Source organism: Canis lupus, chromosome 29 (genome assembly GCF_048164855.1).
Source record: "Canis lupus baileyi chromosome 29, mCanLup2.hap1, whole genome shotgun sequence".
NCBI classification, from domain to species: domain Eukaryota; kingdom Metazoa; phylum Chordata; class Mammalia; order Carnivora; family Canidae; genus Canis; species Canis lupus.
Genome location: NC_132866.1, coordinates 26,179,758 through 26,200,562, shown reverse-complemented (window position 1 = coordinate 26,200,562; position 20,805 = coordinate 26,179,758). Strand labels below are relative to the sequence as shown.

At 52.1% G+C, this 20,805-nt stretch overlaps 1 protein-coding gene and 1 long non-coding RNA gene across 6 annotated transcripts in view; one reads left to right on the top strand and one right to left on the bottom strand.

Annotated features, from left to right (window-relative positions):
- The window catches only part of SUFU (SUFU negative regulator of hedgehog signaling), a 122,385-nt gene extending 107,786 nt beyond the window's left edge, over nucleotides 1–14,599 (top strand). For 2 of the 5 annotated variants that reach the window (XM_072805514.1, XM_072805516.1), the window contains exons 10-13: nucleotides 166–304; nucleotides 8,920–8,988; nucleotides 10,110–10,206; nucleotides 11,405–14,599. In XM_072805514.1, the coding sequence (XP_072661615.1) occupies nucleotides 166–304; nucleotides 8,920–8,988; nucleotides 10,110–10,205 (304 nt within the window). In that variant the 3' untranslated portion in view covers nucleotide 10,206; nucleotides 11,405–14,599. Of the gene's footprint in view, nucleotides 1–165; nucleotides 305–8,919; nucleotides 8,989–10,109; nucleotides 10,207–10,305; nucleotides 11,378–11,404 lie in introns of those variants that run through there. The other 3 variants (XM_072805517.1, XM_072805518.1, XM_072805515.1) reach the window with 2 other exon arrangements.
- On the bottom strand, nucleotides 1,440–20,684 carry LOC140620954 (uncharacterized). The gene is made up of 5 exons (XR_012020692.1): nucleotides 20,345–20,684; nucleotides 15,348–15,459; nucleotides 4,896–6,138; nucleotides 4,371–4,543; nucleotides 1,440–3,150 (listed from the first exon to the last, which is right to left on the bottom strand). It is a non-coding gene; the product is annotated as an uncharacterized lncRNA (long non-coding RNA).
- Nucleotides 20,685–20,805: the final 121 nt, after the last annotated feature.

Genomic DNA, 20,805 nt, shown 5'->3' with positions numbered 1-20,805 from the left:
GAGGAATGACAGTAGAGAGCTTGTGAGGGGCTTCCCTTGGAAGGTGCTGAAATGAACATGTTCAGTTACAGTCCCCTGTTGTTGGGCAGGCAGGAGGGCATTTGCTGGGCACCCTGTCCCTTGGCCGGGGCCTGCCACTCACTGTCTCCGTGTTCCCACCCCCAGGGGCAGACTCCTGCATGGACGGCACTTTACATATAAAAGTATCACAGGTGACATGGCCATCACATTCGTTTCCACGGGAGTGGAAGGCGCCTTTGCCACTGAGGAGCACCCTTACGCAGCCCATGGACCCTGGTTACAAGTGAGAAGGCTCATTTTCTTGTCCCTACCTTCTTTCTGTGGGCTCTTCCCACACCCGCCTTCTCCCTCCCCTCCTTCTCCTCCCTCAGCAGCTCTTGGTGACTCCCTTCCAGAGGGCCTAGCTATGGGAAGCCTTGTGGAGTGTGGATGCTGCTGCCTATCCCATCAGCTCTAGAGCACTTCCTGGCCTCTCCTCCCATCACTCAAGACACCAGGGATGACTCTCTAGGCCTTGGCCATTGGTTTGCCATGGAAATCCAGATTTGAGGGATGTGAGACTTCCTGCACCCTAGATAAACCAAAGTCCAGGAAACCAAGGGTGAACAGAATAGGAGGAAATATGGAAGCCACTCTTAAGTGGCTCTGTGGAAATCTCACCAGAATTCCTAGAAAATGGGCATGTGGACCTGGACCAGGGCTGGGATGAGCAGGCCTCAGCAGACAGAGCCTCCCCATTCTCTTCATCTAATGGCTTTCCTTTTCCTCCTAGTGGAAACCTTTTCTACACAGAAACCTGCTGGCTTGTCCAGAACACTCTGTGCTTCCTTTGCTCTTCTGGCTGGAGCACAGCTTCAGAGACACTGCCAAGTGGGGTGCTGGGGCCTGAGAGCCACAGGCCTCCTTCCAGCCCCCACCCTGTCCCAGGTCTCTAATGGGTACTTTGCTGGTCCAGCACACTCCCAGATATATTAGGGAAACAACACCCTTTTATCTTTGTTGGCATTTGGGAGGAAGAACATCTACCTTACCTCTCTCAGGAGTATCCAGAAAGGGGATCTGCCCTAATGCACAACTTGACTATGCCTTGTTTGTGGTGTGTGGAGGGGTGGTTATAGTAGAGGGGAAGGGAATTATGCTGGTTTTGTGGGTTTAACCCAGTCTGGGGGGTCTGTGAAGCATACTTACTGGTAATGTGGGCGTGTGTGTGTGTGTGTGTGTGTGTGTGTGTGTGTGGGCATGTGTGTGTGTGAGAGAGAGAGAGAGAGAGAGCTTGCAGCTGAGTTTTTCCTCCTTCGGGCCTCTTCCCTCCTCCCCCCACCCAAATACTAACCCTTAATTAAAACAAACAGCAAACAAAGGACACCAACCACACTCCTCAGACAGAACGAGGTAGAAATGGAAGCTAGTGCTTTAGGAATATTGTGTTCCATAAATTATCTTGCCTTTTTCCACTGTTGTTATTACATTGTTTCATAACAAAATTACTTTGAACCATAAAGTTATAAATACATTTTAAAAGTCCCACTTGGTAACATTAGAGTTCTGTCCATGTAGTGTTGGTAGTTACTGTAGCAAAAGCTCTGAAGTGTAACATTTGAAACTAGGACTGCACAAGTGGAAAGGACCTCCCCATCACCCCCAGCTATGTCCTCCAAAGCCAGGCTGCCTCCATGGAGAGAAGGAGGGCTGCCTCCTACCTGGGCAGAACTGACAAGGAAGGGGGAAGTAGGGCCCCAGCAGGAGAACCCAGCATCCCCTGAGAGCCGAGTTCACAGGTCATCATTCCCAGTAGGTGACTGTGCTCACAGGTCTCAGAAGTGTCCTCAGGTAGCACTTATGTGTATTGAAGGTTCAAGAACATTTTCTTAGGAAAGTAGGGACCAGAGACTCTCCAAACTCAAGAAGAAATTCTCCCGTTACATCTTACATCTTCACCTCTGAACCTGTCCTTGGAGTCTTGCCATTCTTGGAATACCTTCCTACCCTGAGGAAGGGATGCTCACCATTTCCATTCTCAGCAGCCCAGGAGCCCTGGCCCCCAAAGGACTCAGCAGATGTGACATTGCCCCTCCGTGCCCCCAGAGTTCTGACCCCAACCCCAGTCCCAGGGCCCCTTATCCCAGAGCTACTGGTGTTGTGCTCCCAGGTCCATTCCCCTCACCCTTGGGCAGCCCCTCAGGCAACTGAAGCACTGGGCATGGCCCCTCCCATGCACTGTTGCCCAGGGAACCAGAGCGGTGGGAACCAGCCGCTGCCTCGGCATGTTTCAATAAAGTTGCTGTGCTGGGAGCTGCTTAATCAAAGGCCTGTGTTATGGGCTCATTAGTGTGGTCCACCATGGGCCAGCTCACAGGGGAGCTCCCAGGAAGGCTGGCTGGGGCCCCACTCCCCAAGCATGCACCCTCAACTCACCGAGGGGTTTCTCAGGCCCTTTCCAGGGAGCTCTGGGAAACCCTCTGACTCTGCCCCCAGCCAGTCCTCAGCCATGGAGCCAACACCCACAGCAGCCCTCCTCCCCACCCCCAAAGCAGTCAGCACTTTCTGCTTCTGACTGCCAGCCTGCCTTCCCCTTTAGGGTCTTGCCATTGTGGTCACAGGCAGCTCCCTAGCTTGTGGGAATCCAGGCTTGTAATTACTTGGGGGCCTCTCAGGCTCCCTGTGGCGCTGCTGGTCTACCAGGAGTCTGCAGGACCTCATGGAGGCCTGGCGTCAGGCTCATCACCGAGGAAGGGCCACTCCACTGGATCAAGAATGGTGCCAGGCCCCTCTGGAGGGGGTTCCCCAACATGCAGGGGACTGACCCTTTCCCCCCACAGGAGTCTCTCACTCACTCTCCCAAGAGCACGGGTGTCTCCTTGGCCCTTGTGTACCAGGCCTGTTGGGGACAGAAGGAGTAGGAAGGAGCTGAATACAGCAGGCCCACATACGTGAAGAGCTCCAGACTTCTGTTTTCTTGGCTGCTACTTGAACGCTCCCTGTTGATCCCAGCTGAATGAGGAGGGCCAGGATGACTTTCTTACATCAGCCTCAACAGCCTTGGAAGCCCTTGCGCCCAGCCCTGGCACTTTGTTCTGGCTACCAGCCCAGGACTGTTATCTCTTGGGGAAAAGGCATGGCAGAGACACCCTGCACGAGAGAAGAGCGACAGAGGAGAGGCTGAAAGAAAAAGGTAGAGGGAATCGGGGACCTCACTGGAGCATGTGGAGTGGCCCCAAACAGGCCTGCGCACCTGCCTTCTCCTGGTCCTGCACCTCTCCTCCCCCCATCTCTCCAGCCCCAAGGAAGCCCAGGTCCCAGCATATGGAAAGGCAGGGCTGTCTGCAACCCCAGGGTGAACTCAGTGGACACTCCCTGCTTCCTGGAGGAGCTGGAAAGGCAGGAATCCTCCAATTCTATAGGCTTCGCAGTTTCCGGAGGTCAACACCTTGACTCCATCTGCCCTACCATCTGCTGTTTTCATCCTTGTGGAGTTTGGAAAGCCTGTCAGCCAACTCCAAAGCTTTGCAGGAGGGTCTTCAGATCCTGGGGGAGGCCTGCCAACATCCTTTCTTGCACACCTTCCCCCAGCATTCCATAGCCTGGTAGCTTTAACAAGCCTCTCTCCCTTGAGTCTGTCAACACTGGGCTGTTAGTCTTCTGAGCAGGAGCCCGGCCCAGACTGAGTGGTTCATCAGTCCCCAGCTAGGGTTGATCTGAAGTGGGAGAAGTCTGCCCCAGAGGTCACAAGGTCACACCACCAAATATGAGAATATTTTTTTAAGCCCCGCAATGCTTTCTCAGCTGTGTGGTGTCTAACAATTCACCCAGGTGGCACCCCCATTCCCAGCCATTCCCTACCAGCCTTGATGGGAGGCTTTAGCTTGGGAGAAGATGCCCAGCTGCTGTCCTGAGTGGGCTCGCCACTCCAGGCCAAGTTTGGGAATCACTGGTGGGCTCTCATCCTAGCCTGGTGGCTGACTCACCACTGTCCTCTGGACAAGTCCCCACCTCCTCCTGTCCCCATCCACCCATTTGGACATTGTGTGGAAGACACTCGGCAGTCCCTAGCCCAGGCCCTGTGCAGTTCCTCTCCAGCATCTCTACTGATTCTCCTTCTATTGGTGAACCTGGCCACAACCTGTTCTCCCTGGAGACCCTTGCTTGGGCTGCCATGGGACCTCATTGTCCAGGGTTACACCCAGATATGATTAAATCCCACCACTGTGCCTGGGGAGAAGACTGTGATGGCCCGCTGTGCCCTCATCAGCCAGGCACCAGAGCAGGAGGAGTCTGAGCCTGCTCCTGGCCACCAGAGCCAACTTCTCACCACCCACTGAGAACAGGAAATTAATGTGTGCCACACACACCTCTGCTCCCAAGTCTGGGGGGTCTCCAAGCTGTTTTCTGGCTTTCGTCTGACCCATTGGAGTTGGGGGTACACAGACCGGACTGCATCCTCATCCTGCCGCCTCCTTGGCCATTGTGGGCGCCAGAGCAGTTCCTTGGCAGGCCCTGCCCTATAAACAACACATTTCCGCCTCTGAAAGAAGGAAAGAGAAGGAAAAAGAAAGCCAAACTTGTCGGGAAGCAAGAACAACGTGTCAACACGAAGAGCAAACAGGGCCCCGGACAAAGTGTGGATTGTCATATCGAGGGGAAGGAGTGGGCATTGTCAGCGCTGTTTGCAGACTCAGAAATAGCACCAACCACAGACATTTGAATCAGATCTGCAGCAGCTGGGCTTCTGCCTGCAGCACAGCAGAGCCTGCCCAGAGCAGGCACCACAAAAGATCACTTTTCGGGTTCCTTCTGGAACTTGCTGGGGCCTGGGGAATTGGGAGATTGTTGACAGCCCTCCCTCATCACTAACCAGCCTGGCTGTCCTAAGGCACCTGGTGTGAACACCTTGGAGAAGGCTGTTGGTCTGGATTCCAAGAGTGGAGGTTGAGGTGGGGAGCAGAGCCACTATTCCCCTCACAGCTTGGCCAATTAGATGATGGTAAAGCTGCAGCCACCAACTCACCTCTGTTGGTTAAACCTGTGCCCAAAACCCCTCCCCCTGTGTGTGTCTGAGTATTCTCCACTCCACGATTCCTGGGGTGCCTCAAAAATGCAGGTGCCTTGGCCTTGTCGGGGTATTCCGATTCAGAACGTCTGGATGACATCTCCATAGTTTCAGAAGATTCCCAGAGGAGTTAGCTGCTCTCTAGAGAGCCTCCTCCCTCTACAGGCTATTTGTGCACAAACATAAGCATTTTATGCCCAGCTCTTGGTGAGTGCAGATATTACTGAGTAGTATTGTCATTTTCCGTATTATTACTGTTATTTCTATTGCTGTTTTCTGGGCTAGAGTAACTGTTGCCTTATGTATGCATTTACTAAGCTGGCCTGTAAATGTGCCTTGCTGTTCCCACTTGGACATGATCTTTGGGTATGGTTTGCCTTCCTTTCCAAGTGGCCAACTTGGTTTTTGAGCAGCTGGGTGCCTTTGATGCTCAGGACTTCAGCCCTCTTGAGCTGAGCAGGGCTGTTCCTCTTGAGGAGGTGTGTGGCTGGTTGGGTTGGGATGACTGGTCTTCTCAGCCATTGGTAGAAGCCAAAGTCACCTTCACCTCCCCCATCAGAGGAAAGAGAAGAGTTAGTCCTGAGTGTATAAGGCTTCTAGAATTGGGGTGTTTTCCCCAGGCCGGAAGAATGTATCTGGTACCACAATGGGGTCAGATCACTGTTCTAAAGTCCAGGAGCCTTATCTCCTCTCAACACCTGCTCATTTGCAAAATGGGGGTGACAGTTACCTCCTCTGCAAGACCGCCAGGAGGGCTCACTGAAATGATGCCAGTCAAGCCCTTAGCCCAGTGCCTGGCACATGGAAGAGGTAGTGCTTCTGCTGGTAGTGGTGTTATCATTACTACTGGCATTGTAACCATCCTGTTATTATTTGTGGCAGAGCCAGGCAGCCCCATGGGGACCCAGTGAGTTTCCAGCGCCTCAAGCCCCAGACTGCACAGGCTTTTCCCACAGTTGCATCACAACGGCGCGTCTGTTGCTCAGGAGAGCGCCCAGGAGCTGCTCCGTCACAGTTGTCTATCTCCAGTGTCCTGTTGATAAGATCTGTTAACATTCTCAGCTCCAGGTCTGAAATATACAAAGAACAGGGCCTGTTTGTTCAATCCAAGCTTCTAAGGTTTAACTCCCAAAGGAAATTAAATTAGATGCCTGGAGCTATGACAGTCTGTCGTGTTTCTTTGCAGGGAATGTCACCCTTAATATCATGCAGATCTTGTGTATAATTTTCTCTGTTCAATTCTCTTAAAATGATGTGAAGTTTCCAGCAGGAACCAGCAAGTCACCAAAAGTGAAAATTGAGGAGCAACCAGGGTTTATCCTCTTTTCTGGTCTTGCCATCCCCTCCCCCAGCTGAGTATAAAATGAGTCCACACACAGATGGTGTGCACTGGTGGTGGTTCTGCTAAAAGCCACCATAACGTACCCTCTCTCCACTACCTCTTCCAGACCTTTGTCAGAGGAACTGGCTTAGGACTGAGCTCAGCATTGGTGGGGTTGCCTTTCCCCTTGTTAAGTAACAGCTCTCTGGTGTCTCACTGGGTGGTCGCCGTCCCTGGGAACCCTCCTCTCTACCTCAGCCCCAGCACTACAGTCCCGGGCCTATTTACCTTTCTGGCAGAAAGTCCCTCCCTCTAAATTATTTGTGGGCTAGAAATCAGCCCAGCCTGGCCCGGACTGGAGCCATTGTAATATAATTGGGTTTTAGGTATGCTTGTGTTTGTGCTAGCATTTGCAGAGATGGCAACAAGCCCCGGAAATGCCAAAAATATGAATGTGACTTTTGTGCTACTCAAGCAGACTGGTGATAACTGGTAGGGAAACTCTGGACTTTGACGGGGGGGAGGGAGGGACAAAACCCTGGGGTAAGAGGAGTAGAGAGGGCTCTGGAAGTGGGACGACTGGGGTATGATTGGAAGGAGCCACCTGGAGCACTTGGAGGAAGAAGGGGGGCGGTAGGGGCCACCTCCGGTGGGCATCTCCCTGGACTGACTTTGCCCATCTAAATCTGGTTTCTGTCCTCACTTGAGGCTTGAGCTCCTCAAACAGAAAAACCTTTGGTGAGATGGGAGCCAGTGGTCAGAGCTATTTTGTTACTGACTATTGGCTTGTAGCCTGGGAAGGAGACATTCTTCGGCTCCCTGTCAACCAAGAAAGGGTGGATGTCCAGGTAGAGTATGGACTGCTCTCATGCCTGTGTCCCTGGGGCTCCATCCAGGGCCAGGCCTAGCAGAGGCACCTAGGGAGTGCTGTGGAATTGAATGGATCGGTGGGCAGATGAGTGGAAGAGTAAATAAATGCATAAATGCTGTGTGGGGAAGAGCCCCAGATGTGGACACTATACCTCAGGCACTACTTTAGAGTCCAGACATGACTGGGATATGGTCTTATCTTAGCCACTCACAAACCATGTGATACTGGGCACATTACATAACCTGCCTATGCCTCAGTTTCCTCATCTGGGAGGAGACTAGAGGAGATAAGCTACATGAGCCATCAGCACAATGCCTAGTACAGCGGCGGTTTCCTCACTCAGGCTTCTCATTCCTTGCTCGTACCTCCACCCCATCAGCTTCCTTCCCTTGGAGTCCTCCATCCTGTGGGGTCCCCAGAGACCCTGCTTGCTGCTCTTCTGCATCATTTCACTTAATCTCACAAGCTGACTGTATTTTAGATATATAGATATTCCGCTTACCAGAGTGGACAACTCCCAGGAGAACCTGAGGGGTATTTTCTCAAGTTCTTGATCCCCATCCTTCTAGAGGGCTTTACCTCACTGGAGTCCCTCACCTTGGTCTTCATTGTCCTTCCCCCTCTGTGCCTCACCCAGGGCCTTCAGAGTTTGCTGGAGGAGGCAAACCAGAAGTCGGTGGAGCCACAACCGGGAGAGGTGTAGAAGGATCTGGTGCCGAGGCCAGGAGGCCCCCTGGGCCAACACAGGGAGGAGAAAGTTGGAGGGAAGAGGAAAGACATCCTCAGCCTGGGCCTGGTGTGAGCTTGGCCTGGCTCTGCAGAGCCAGCCTGGGCAGAGGAGCCATTGGGAAAATGGCCCATTGGGTTGAGGAATGCCCAAAAGGGGAGGGGTGGTGCCCACTGAATAGTGGGGCCATGAGGTGATGAGGCATCAGACTAGAACAGCGAAGTGGGACAGCTGGGAGGTGACCTGCAGAAGAGGGTTCTTGAAGTTTTGAAGAACTCAGTGGCTGAATGAGGTCATCAGGGCAGGGGTTTGGGAGCTTCCGACCTGAGAAAGTGTGGATGCTACAGATGGAAAGAGGACTTGAGAGTCCCTTTCCTATCTGTAAAAGGGGAGAGGTTGGTGCATAATCTCCACAAATTCTCCAGCTCAGACATTCTTGGATGTACCTTCCGGGGCATTTCCAGATTCCAGACATGGCTTGTATTCCAAATCCAAACAGATTCCTTTTGTCCTACCAAGTTGGGAGTAAGGGGGAGCATGTGAGCCCCGCTGGGCATGGGGCTCTTGCCTAGTGCCTGCTTCTCCATTGCCCCCTGCTACTCCCTGCAGCGTGCAAGAGGCGCAGACTGCTGGAACAGGGACTCATATCCCTTCTGGGGCCCAGCGATGCTCTCTTCCCACATCCCCCACCTTGCTTCCCCATTGTCCTCTGACACCCTTCCTTCTCTGCCCCGGTCCTAGCCATATTGCAGGCAGGTGGAGGTGGGGGAGAACAATGACGGTCTGGGAGAGGCTTCGAGCACTTCTCTCTGTCCCTAAAACAGGCTCATATCTACTCCATGGCCAGAAGAAAGTTCTGTGGCTTGGCAGTTGACAAAAAGACCATATATTAAAAAATAATCATAAACGCTTGTCTTGTACCTTCTTCCCAGATTCTGTTGACTGAAGAGTTTGTAGAGAAAATGTTGGAGGACTTAGAAGATTTGACTTCTCCAGAGGAAGTAAGCCTGTTTCATTCTAACAGCGGCTTCCAATCCCCAGGAGCCCATGGGTGTCTTTCAGTCTGTCTGTCCCGGAGGTGTGGGGATGGGCCAGAAAGGAGACCCTGGGGATGTTAAACAGCTTTATTTCTGGCTTCCCACCACCCCCTGCCCCACCCTGTTATAAGGACACTCAGCAAATTGTCTGAATTGGCGGCTCCTGAGAACCTCACTGAGGAGGCAGCCAGGGCCCTCAGGCTGGTAGTTCTTCCCCAGCCCCTGCTGTTCCCTGGCAGGTTCTGAACAGAAAGCCTACGCCTGCTGCCAGAGAACATTCCACTGGGGAGTTCTGGTGGGCAGTAAGGGACTCCTGCTCTTGCCTCAGGCCACCCAGGAGTCAGTCTCCTTCCTCCCTTCTCCAGCCATGAGCTCTCCCCTCTGGGTCTGCCTCTTCCAGGCGGAGGAGCTGGCAGGCCAGGTGGGGGCTCGTGCCTTCCTTGTCTACTCATCTGGGGTGCAGGAATGGAGCCCATAATCCCCTTTGTTTTTCTTCCTTGTTCCTGGCATCCTCATTTGCAGGGACTTACCTCATTCTGGAAAGTCCCTTCCCCTCCCCCAGCCTCCTACAGCACCCCAGTGGGATCTAAGCCTTCCTGGCCTCAATGCCCCATAGGTTAGTGGAACATTAGCAACCTAGCCAGGCCTCTGGAGAGCTCTTCTGGGCCCTCCCCTGCCTGTTGTGGCAGAGACAGACAGACCCTTCCATTGCCCTTTCTGCCGGGAAGTGTGTCTGGGGGAGTCCACATAGGGGCCAGCCTTTTAAGCTAGAAGGAGGCCATGTAGGAGCTAGCTTTCATCCAGGGCTGGAGCTTATAGCTGCCAGTGCTCCCAGGGCCACATGGGCCAGCACATGGTGGCCTCTGACATCAACCAGGTGGAGGAGAGCACACAGGGTGAGACTACCCTATCCAGGTCTCCAGGTGGACAGCAACTCCTCAGAGCCTGAGGTCACCTCAATCCTCTGGGATGTGGCTTCAGAAGTTCACTCAAATTTATACATTCCAAAGTCACCAAGTACCCGATCCATGCCAGCCAATCAACCCCCTCGAGTCACTGATCCCTGAGGCCTGGCTTCTATTCAGTCAGACCAGAGCCAGCTGCCCAGGAGTGCTTCCGGAGAGGCCGTGTCTCACTGGGATGGTGCTGCGCCAGACCGCTGCTTTGAGCTTGGGTGTTGAGGTAGGAGGGGGACAGTCCAGGCAGGAGGGACAGGAGCCAGGGGGAGCTTAGGAAAGTAGGTCACTAAAAATGACTTTTTTTTTTTTTTTTGCTTCTCAGTCCAGAGGCTGTCCCCACACCCTGCCTCACTCTCTACTTTGGTCCTGGCTTGGAGAAGTTCCCCATCAGAGGGAGGGAGAGGGAGCCAACCAGGAAGCATCAGGCCTGTCCACTTCCAGCTCCAGCTCTAGGCAGGCTGAGGGCCCTGTTCTTCCCTCCTTTCCAGCCTGGCCTGACTTCTCACCTCGCCCTGAGGCAGTAGGGGTCATGAGAGGCAGACCCTGTTTTCAAGTCAGTGAGCATCTCGTGAGCGTGAGCGCACCAGCTGTGTGCCAGACCACATGCAAGGTCCCTGAATACAGAGGAAATAAGATCTAGCAGCCTCTTTCCCCCACCCCACACCAAAGGCTGAGACACAGAACTGTAAGCAAATCAGTGATCCCTGGACTGGAGTAGGAAAAATGTGGGCTCTCCCCGGCCCCCACTGGCACCATGCTCAGGCTGGGGACCCTGGGGAACAGATGAACTTGAACAAAGGGGAGCAGGATGGGGGCACACCAGGCCCAAGAAATCACTTTCAGCCACCCTTGTCTGGCCCCTCTTCCCCAATTGAGGCTGAGCCAGGGCCTCCTTCCCTTTGGACCCTTTGGCAAAGGCCACAGAGGGCGGGTTCCGGGGTCCTTCGGCACCAGCCTCTGCAAGAAAAGCCATGGCAGAGCCTGGACCACAGAATTCCAGACCTCAAGCCGCTTCCCTCTAGCATCTGCACCCTCCTCCCTGCCCCCCAGCCCCCAGCCCCAGGGCCTCAGGGAGCAGATTCCTTACATGCTTGTGGCCGGAGGCAGAACCAAGGAAGTGAGTTGGAGGGAGGTCAGCACAGTCAAGAAAGAGTTAGAAAACAGGCCTCCTCCAACCCCAGTTAATTATTGGCAGGGCCAGGAGAAAGAAGGGGTCACGGAACTCTAGCAGCTTAACCCCAGCCACCCACCTGGGAATAGCATTTGCAATCGAAGCCAGGCACCATTGGCCTCCCTTGCCCCTAGCACCTGGGGGACAGCACATGGGCGAGGGCTCTGGGATCTCTTTAGGCAACTTGGAAAGAAGGCAGTGAGTTCTGCTAACTGTGTACACTCTGGCTCTGTGCTTGCTTCCTCCACAGTTCAAACTTCCCAAAGAGTACAGCTGGCCTGAAAAGAAGCTGAAAGTCTCCATTCTGCCCGACGTGGTGTTCGACAGTCCACTGCACTAGCCTGAGTTGGGCCCTGCAGGGGCCAAGGGAGAGCCCAGCTGCTCCCCGGTGACTTCCAGTGTAACAACTGCGTAAAAGAGATTCCCACAAATAAAAGGACATGTATGAGGAAGATTGCGCAGCCACCGCACCTGCCTCACCTGCAGCTCAGGGGCTTCACCCCCCCAGCCGGCCAAGCCCTCTGGGCTGGGAGTGGGCAAACGCAAACCTTCCCCTCCTGCCACTGCCATAGGTTGTGGTTTGAGATTTGACTCTGGACCTTTGATGTGACCGTAGGTGGAGACAGGCCTCATTCTCACCTATCCCCTGCCACGCAGTCCGGCAGGAGGGAGTGGAACGGCCGGTGCACACACTGCCCAGCTCTCTTCTGGGAAGCCTTTGCTAGGCCAGCTCCTCTGGCCACGGAACAATCCCTCCGATCCTGTTTGGTTTTCTTCCTCCTTATTTTATTTTGTAGAAACCAGATGGTATTTTATTGGTCTTCAAAGATGTCCAGAAGCCGTGTATATAATGTTTTTTAAACAGAACTTTATTCCCAGATGAACTTTCTCATTCTCTCAGACAAGGGCCTGGGGCTGTCTCCCCATGAGCCACCACCAGAGATGGTGCCAGTGTTTGCCTGCCAGCCCAGGGCCCAGAGGAGCCAGCTTCACAGGCTTTTCTTCCCAGCTGGGCCTGGTGGAGTCTGGGGTAGGGGGGAGAGCTGAGATGCGCCCCGGTGCAGTCTTCAGCTCAGTTTAGCTGGGGCTAAGAGGAGGTGCTGCTGGTTCTCAAGTGGACTAGGCCCCCTGGCAAAGTTCAAGGACCACCATGGTCTCAGAGACTTGGTAACCCCAGCCTCCTCTTCCAGGCCTTGTCCACCCATCCACATCTACCTGAGAGAGGGTGAGGCCCAGCACCACGTAGACCATCCTCACCTGCCATTCAGGGACTAGGTCTCCAGCTCCTGTCCTGTTCCCTCCTATCCTAGGCCTCCCAGCCTCCAGGCTGCAAGACTCTGGTATATTAAAAATGGAAAAAACCAACCTCTCACCATGTCCTTCACTTTGATTTTGCAAACACTGCACTGTGTGGCCCTCATCCTCCCTGCGTCCATTCGTTTCTTGTCTTTCATGCCCCATTTCATTCCCTGGGCCTCTTTTCCTGCATCCTGGTCTCATAGTCCCATGCCCCACTATTGCAGATCTCATGGTCTTCCTCCCAGAAATAGACCTATCTCTGGCCTGTGGGTTTGGGGCTCCTCTTGGGTTGTCTCCCACCGCTGTCTGACCTGGAATCAACAATTCCCTTTTGGGCCCTCTCACCCCTGACTCTAGGGACTGCTATTTCAAGATCTCCCTCAGGCCTTTCCAAAACAAAGTCCTTTGGTCTGTCAGGGGGCTCAGAGGACCAGACACTGCCCTGTCTGCACCTGCCACCCACATGGGCACCACAACAGTGCCATAGGTGGCCCCTGGGGTACAAGACCCCTCTGATGAGAGACTCAGCCAAAGAGCTGCCTCCAGTGGTCATGAGGGCAGTGGCCAGGCTCTCCAGGGAGCAAGATTTGGACTTCCAAAGGGCTACAAGGCCCTGGCTGCTTCTCTGCACACACCCTCAGGGCGACCCAGTTAACTCCATCAAACTCAGAGCTTCAAGGTGGATCATCCTGGAATACTGGGAGAGATAGGCTCTAGGCCTCCACCAATGAAGATGGAAGCTCCTCTGGACCTGATGTTGGCAGTAGCCTTCTGCTCCAAGGACTTTTCCAAAAGGACATTTTCTGGCCTTTGCCCATCACAACATACCTGCCTTTGAAGCTCTTATCATTTAATGTTTCATGGCCAGAGAGGTGCCATTAGCTTGTGTCCTTTCCATGCCACCCTGATTTGCCTCTCCGCAAATTCTTTCTGGGGACCTGCCTCTGCCTGCCTGCTTTGGCTGGTGGGGAGGAGGTATTTTCTGAGCTAAGTGTTGTCATCAGTATGGGAGGCAGGCAGGAAGCAGGTGAGCTCTGAGACCGTGAGCCCATGAAACCTGTGGCCCCTTCCTGTCCTATGACGTCAGGAACCTCCAAGGTCCAGCTGGGGCCAGGCCTCTGTCTCATTTCCCTATGGTGCATTGACTCTGCAGGAGTAGCAGAGCATCCACCATCTCTGACCAGGCCTTCTAGAGGTTCCTCTGGGAGGGGGTTCTGCTGGCTGGCGAGAGGGGACCCTCACTGAGGACCAAGTGAGGCTGACCGTGTAGCATGCCCAGCATGGCGTTTGGCATAGAGTGAGTACTCACTAAATGTACCACTTCTCTCCCTCCCTGAAGCTCTTCAGGAGCCCTGACATACTGACCTGGGGAGGTGAGAAGTCTCCTTCTCTAAATCTGCCTCTCTCCCTTGTGGCTTGCCCAGTCCTACCCCCCTCCTTCTGAGTCCCTCTGGCTAAAACTTCTGAGAGGAAGGGGCTCCCCCATGCAGTTGGCCTGCCACCTACATATGGCAGACTCTTGGACTCCTCAGGTCCAGGGTGGACTGCAAGAGGGCTGCAGACCCAACTGTCATTCTGAGGGGTAGAGTGTCTCATGCAAGGTCTCAGGTCTGGCCAGGGAGCAGGTGCCTCCTCCTGCCCTTCTCTTCCTCTTCCAAAGGCCAGGCTTCAGGGAAGGGACTAGGAAGCCTCAGAAGAGTCTAAAGGGCTAGAGCATTTTAAAAAATGCACAGAGGATCTTGGGACTGAGTTTTGAGATTGAGTTGAGAGCAGGGGAAAAAATTACGAAGGTTGATGCCCCTATGGGGCAAACCAGCAGAGAACTCCCTTGACTGTATTTTTTTATCCAGTTGTTTTCCCCTCTGGCTTCCAGGTCCTCCATGCCAGGTGAGGTACCTGGGTCCCTGTTACAAGTCAGGAACCCTATAGAGAGAGCCTTCCTTTTGTACAAGTACCTGAATGCTGCAATGAGCAGACTTTTATAAAATTTTATATTAGTTTCTAATGTCAACAGTGACTCGGTTCCTGGGGGCTGCACCCAGCCTGGGACTTTTGTAAGAATTTTTGGGTGACTCACTTAGATGTCGTTTCTTTCTTGCTCCCTCTTCCTCTGTGTAATCTAAGTGCATTAAACATATTTGCAGAAGTTTGGATCTTGTGCTCCTTTTTGGATGCCTGGAGTAGGGGAGTGGCAAGCCTGAGGCCCTGGCTGAGGGGGTGGGTTTGGATTCAGCCACTTAGAAAGAAGCCAGGGTGGGGAAAGGTCCCCAAAGACTCTTGTTGGGAGTGGAGGGGGTGCCAAGGAGCAGGATCACACAGCTGGTGACTCTAGAGTCATGCAGAAATGACTTTGCAGAGACAGGCTCCCTTTCACTGGTCTTAAATTCCTCTAAGGTCATGGGGTGTGGGAGCAAGGAACAGGTCTGGGGAGAGGAGTGGGTGGGTGGGTCAAGACCCTCTTTATTCCTCTTCTCTCCTCTCAAAAAGCCCTTTTCCCTTGAGAAGGTGGGCCTTCCTTCCCTCTAGTTTTAGGGTTCTTATGTCCCTTCCAGCTCAGGTCAGGAGATGGCCACTCCCCTCAACATAGAAATTCAACCTCCTAACCCATGACCTGGTAGTGGTGGGATGGACAGGCAGCTTCAGAACTGTCACACCCACTGGGTGACACACAAGCCAGCCTTCCCTTCCTGTGAGCCCCTCTGGGCCAAGGCCTTGGTGAGGAGGTGGTAGATCGCCCAGCTCCTGTCTCTCTAGGGCCTGACATGGCACAACAGAGCCCAGTCCCCATGAGGAGAAGGCAACAGCCTGGGATCTTAGAGGCAGGCAAGAGGATGTCCTCACCCAGAAAGGGTTCCCAGAACCCACAGACCTCTAGACCTCCCCCAAGTTCTTACCCTCCGTGCTAGGCCTGGTTGTCTGTCTTGGAGAACAGCAGGGCCTTTTCTCCTAGTCCTCAGGATGGACTGTAGCACCCAGGGTGTTCTGCTGGGGCTAGTGGCAGAAGTCCTGGGGGTATCATGAGAAGGGAGGGGGAGGGGGGTGTCAGTTCTTATGAAGGCACTCTGTCCTCTTTGAGAACCAGCTGTAGCTGGGGGGATTTTCCCCAGGCAGAGGTCAGTACTCCTTCCCCTGTGACCTCCTACTGAACTGTGGCTGGCCCCTGGAGCAGTGGGGCAGGTCCTGGGGGGTGGGGGGGGGCAGTCACTCTGGCAGGCAAAGCAAGGGAACTAGGAGGATTTGGAGCCAGACTGACAATCAGAATGGCCTGGGCCACACCCCTTCCTCTTTTCTTTTCCCCTTGGAGATTGGGGGGCAGGGTGGAGGGAAGGGCTTATTATCTAATCCTCCTCATCTGACCAGCCTAGAAAGACCCAGGGGCAGAGTGAAGCTCCTGCCCCAGAGAGTACAGAATAGCAAGATCCTGTGTTTAGGTGGCTCCAAGAGACAGGAGTAGGCTGAGGTTATTTCTGGAAAAAGGCTCCTGGGCCTATAGCAGAGACCCCACCCTAGGTTTAGGGAGGGAAGAAATCTGCCATGTGATACGTCATGTTGCCTCCAAAAGCCCTGTACATTCCTCCAGGCATCTGCTCTGCCCCATGTGGGGTGGGAGAGTGTCAGGGCCCTGGGTGAGGAGAACCCACAGGCTCCAGAGCCATGGGGCTAGGGAGCCTAAGAGATTTGCCAAACTGGCCTAACCAGAAGGAGAATGCAGCTGGAAGTGAGTCAACCCAGCCTGCCAGGCACTGAGGCAGCTGCAGGCTGCATCGAAGAGGTGGGGAGGCCAGGGTGGGGGTGAGGAAGTGCTGTGCTAGGCCAGGGAAGGGAGAGATTTGTCACAAAAGGCATGGGGGAGGCAGGTCAGGATGTGGTCTGGGAGGAGCAACCATCTCCTGGCCCCTTCTGTGGGAGCACCATGGGACTGACCCAGTCCCCTCCTCTCCTCCTTGCTGCCAGGAAGTCTTGGGGAGGGAGCTAAGGACAGGATGGGGGAAGGGGCAAGATGCCTGCTGGTGGGTATCCACAGTCTGCATTCATTCACTCCTTCTTTCAACAAGTGCATGCCAGGCCCTCTGCTATATGCTGGGAGACTTAAGGATTGTGTAGTGCAGTGGGGAAAAGAGACAACGAAACAATTGTAAGGAAAAGCCACAGAAGAGAAAGGCAGTCAGCTGCCTTCTATCCTACCCTAACCCCACCACTTGTCAGTGTGACTTAGGCAGGTTTTTTCATCTGCAAACAGATACTCACTTCACAGAGTTTTGGGGAGGATTATATGAGATAATATGCCTGGGATGCACGGCACATGGTAATTGCTCAGTTAGTGGTAACCCCTATTAAAGGGCAATGCTATGGACATAGAAAAAGTACCCAACCCAGTCTGGGGAGGTTAAAACCAGCTTCCTGAAAGAAGCGACATCTAAGTCAAAACGGAAGGATACTAGAAGGGTAAAAGAAGAAAGGCTTTATTATCAAAAGCCCTCCAGGCAGACAGAACAACAAGGGCAAAAGCCCCCAAACTCTTGGGATTTGTAGAGCTCAACTTGCTTAAGGTTTAAGGCATGAAGCTTTCATTTGAGGACCATTCCCCTGCCTGTTGGATGGAAAATATTCTGAAAGAGAGCAAGATTAGAGGCAAGGACCTGGCAGGCCTAGGTTAAGGTGGAAGCAGTAGGGACAGAGAATGACACTCATTCATTGATTCAACAAATATTTATTGAGCACCTACTATGTGATAGGTCCCATTCTAGGCACCAGAGATAACATTATTAAAGAAAATTCCTCCTTTCACAGATCTTATATTTTCGTGATGGGAGATAGATAATATTTGTTTAAAATAGAATACATAGTACATAGATATATGTACTATGGAGAAAAAATAAAGCAGAGGAGGAGAGAGAGGGATAGGGTGGGGTGTGTTTTTAAATACAGAAGTCAGGGAAGGCCTTGCTGCATAGGTGACATTTGAGCAAAGGATCTCAATGACAAGACGAAGTGTGCAATAGGGACATCTGGAGGAAGAATGATCCAGGCAAAGTGAAGAGCAACTGCAAAGACCCTGGGGGTAGGAGAGACACACCAGGTGTATTTGAACAAAAGCGGAAGCCAGTGTGGCTGGAGCAGAATAAAAGAAGGGGAATAACAGGAGATCATTTGTACAGAGGGCAGCTTTCTATTGCCTTGCAGGCAATTAGAAAACTTTGACTTTAATTCTGGTTGAAGTTGGGAAGCCATTGGGAGATTCTGAACAGAAGAGTGACACAATTTGACATTTTTAAAAAAGATTTTAAAATTTATTTTAGAGAGAAAGTGAGCAGGGGGAGGGGCCGAGGGAGAGAATTTCAGGCAGATTCCTGGCTGAGCGGAAGCCCTAGGCGCCACTTGATCCCATGACCCTGACATCATGACCTGAGCCCAAATCAAGAGTCAGACACTTAACCAACTGAGCCACGTCAGTGCCCCACATTCTGGCATATTTTTAAAAGATTTCTCTGACTACTATATTGAGAAATGACTTGGGGAGGTAAGGGTAGATGCAGAGAAACTGGTTAAGATCTACTGAAATAATCCAGGCTAGACATACAATGAGGTAATGGGAATATTAAGAAGTAGTTAAGATTTGGGGCACCTGGGTGGCTCAGTCGGTTAAGTGTCTGCCTACAGTTCCCAAGAGTCCTGGGATTGAGTCCACATCTGGCTCCCTGCTCCTTGGGGAGTCTGCTTCTCCCTCTCCTTCTGCCTGCAGCTCCCCTGCTTGTGGTCTCTTTTTCTGTCAAATAAATAAATAAAATCTTAAAAAAAAAAAAAAAGTAGGTTTCAATACATTGAAATCAAGGTGCCTGTAAGACATCTGGGCAGATGGCATGGTTGACTACACTGATCTGCCACCAGGAGGGTGAACTTCTGGACTAGAGATACTGAGTGGGGAGCCATCAGTATAAGGACAGTAATAAAGCTTTAGGAGAGGCTCTAGGTAGATTAGTAAGAGAATAGGATGGAGGGCAGGGCTCTGAGGACTGTCAACATTTATGAGATGGAAAATGGACAAGTTGGGATGCCTGGGTGGCTCAGAGGTTGAGTGCCTGCCTTCGGCCCAGGGCGTGATCCTGGGGTCCCGGGATTGAGTCCCATATCAGGCTCCTTGCATGGAGCCTGCTTCTTCCTCTGCCTATCTCTCTGCCTCTCTCTGTCTCTCTCTCTCTCATGAATAAATAAATAATCTTTGAAAAAAAAAAAGGAAATTGGAGAAGTCTGTGGTTAGAAAGACAAGAAAAAAAAAAAAAACAGAGGAGTATGATATCTTACAAGTTAAGGGGAGTGGTCTAGAAAGGTGAGGAATGTAAAGAATCCTTTAGATTATCCTGGAGGGTATTGGTGAGAAAGCCAGAGAAGGACCCTCCAACAGCTGCCAGCTAGATTCTATTGTTTCTCTATACCATCTTTAAGCATAGAATTTAGGATTAGGGCTTGAAAATCATTTTCGCCTTGGTTTGTTCAGTCAGACAGACAGCATTCATTCATTCATTCATTCATTCAACATATGATCTCCCATGTGAGGGAATGCAAAGTACTTAAGACATGGGCTCTGTCCTTGAAGGGCCCACATTAGCCCCCCAATTAGGAATAAGGAGATGGAAGTCCTAGATCAGAGAGGCCCTCTGGTTTTATGGAAGGATCAGGGACTCATTGGTTACTCTGAATTGGATTTGAATCTCAGTTCTACCATTTGGAATGTAATTGCTGATGACTCCAAAATCTATAATCTCAGTACAAACCTCCTCCAAATCTGTATATATATGATTGTCTTCACAACATTTCCATTGGGATATCTGAGCCAGGTCAGATTTAACTTAGAACTACTGAAAAATCTCCCTACCCAATCTAATTCTCTCCAATTCTCTCCTTCTCGGTAAATGGTTATCACCATGCAGACTCAAATGAGGCCACCGCTATGAGGCCCAAATCCTCAGAGTCATTTAAAAACTTCTTGGAGGGGGATCCCTGGGTGACTCAGCAGTTTAGTGCCTGACATTGGCTCGGGGCATGATCCTGGAGTCCCCGGATCGAGTCCCGCATCAACTGCCTGTGTCTCTGCCTCTCTCTCTCTCTCTCTCTCTCTCTCTCTCTCTGTCTCTCATGAATAAATAAATAAATACAATCTTAAAAAAAAAACAAAACTTCTTGGAGGGATTAAAAAATTGTACATACCTGGAAACATTTCAAAAGTTCAAGAGGAAAAAAAAAGTTCAAGAGGATATTCTATATACAGCGATGAGCATATCTTGATCCCATTCCTATTAACATGTTGATTCCCCTCCACCCCATATCTAACCCATATCTATTCCTGCTGGCACTATTTCCAAAATATATCCCACATCTGAGGGCTTCTCATAATCAGCTTCAAGTCTAAATTCCTTACCATGACCTAAAAAACCCTGTATGTTCTTGTCTTTCACATGGCCTCCTTTCTGTCCTGGAGCATGCCTACTAATCTATGGCTTTCCCATTTGTTTCTCCTGACTGAAGCCCTCTTTCCCAGGGTTGTTAATGGCCTGACTCCTGAATATTCAGGTCTTGACTCAGATGTCACTTTTCTGGAGCCCCTTACTCTCAATCACAGGAATTATCCTGTATATTTAATTATATTATTATTATTAGGTATATGTTCTCCAGGGAATCCCCAGGGCCTAGAAAAATGCCTGGCACTTGCAGGCTTTTGTTAAGTATTTGTTAACTGACCCTTCGACCTCCAGCAGACTACTTCACTTCTTTAAGCCTCCGTTCCCTTATTCATAGAAGAGGGATTATAATGCCTATCTTGCTTGGTAGTTTGAAGCGTCAGAAATGTGGGGGAAAGTGTTAAGGACATCGGGGAAATTGCCCCACAGCGTACCTTTGCAGTTCCCCGCTCTCTTCCATCAGACCGAAGGAGCGGATCGACTAACCCTCCTTTTCCTCCCAGGTAAAAAGAGCTATGGGTGAAAAGGCCCAGGAAGAGGTGGTCCCACTACGCAGCGGCATCATCGCCCTTTTAAGAAACACGGCACTCTCCTCCCACCCTAGTGTTTAATGTACCGAAGTAAGTGCGAGTCACGTGAGGCTCTCGGGTCTGCCCCGCCTTGAAGAGGCGGAGCCCCAGCTTGGGGACCAATAAGAGGCGCAGCCTCCGGAACAGCCCCAACTCCAGACAGGGAAAAGGGGAGGAGCCGGGAGCCCGAGCCGCTGTAACAGCACTTCCGGACAACTCGCCCCGCCCTATGCCCCCCTCCCCTCCGGGTCCGCTCGGTCTCCAGTGCCGGGTGGGCCGAGCCAGCGGGTGCTGATTAAAGGCGCCGCAGTTGCTCTGCCGCTTTC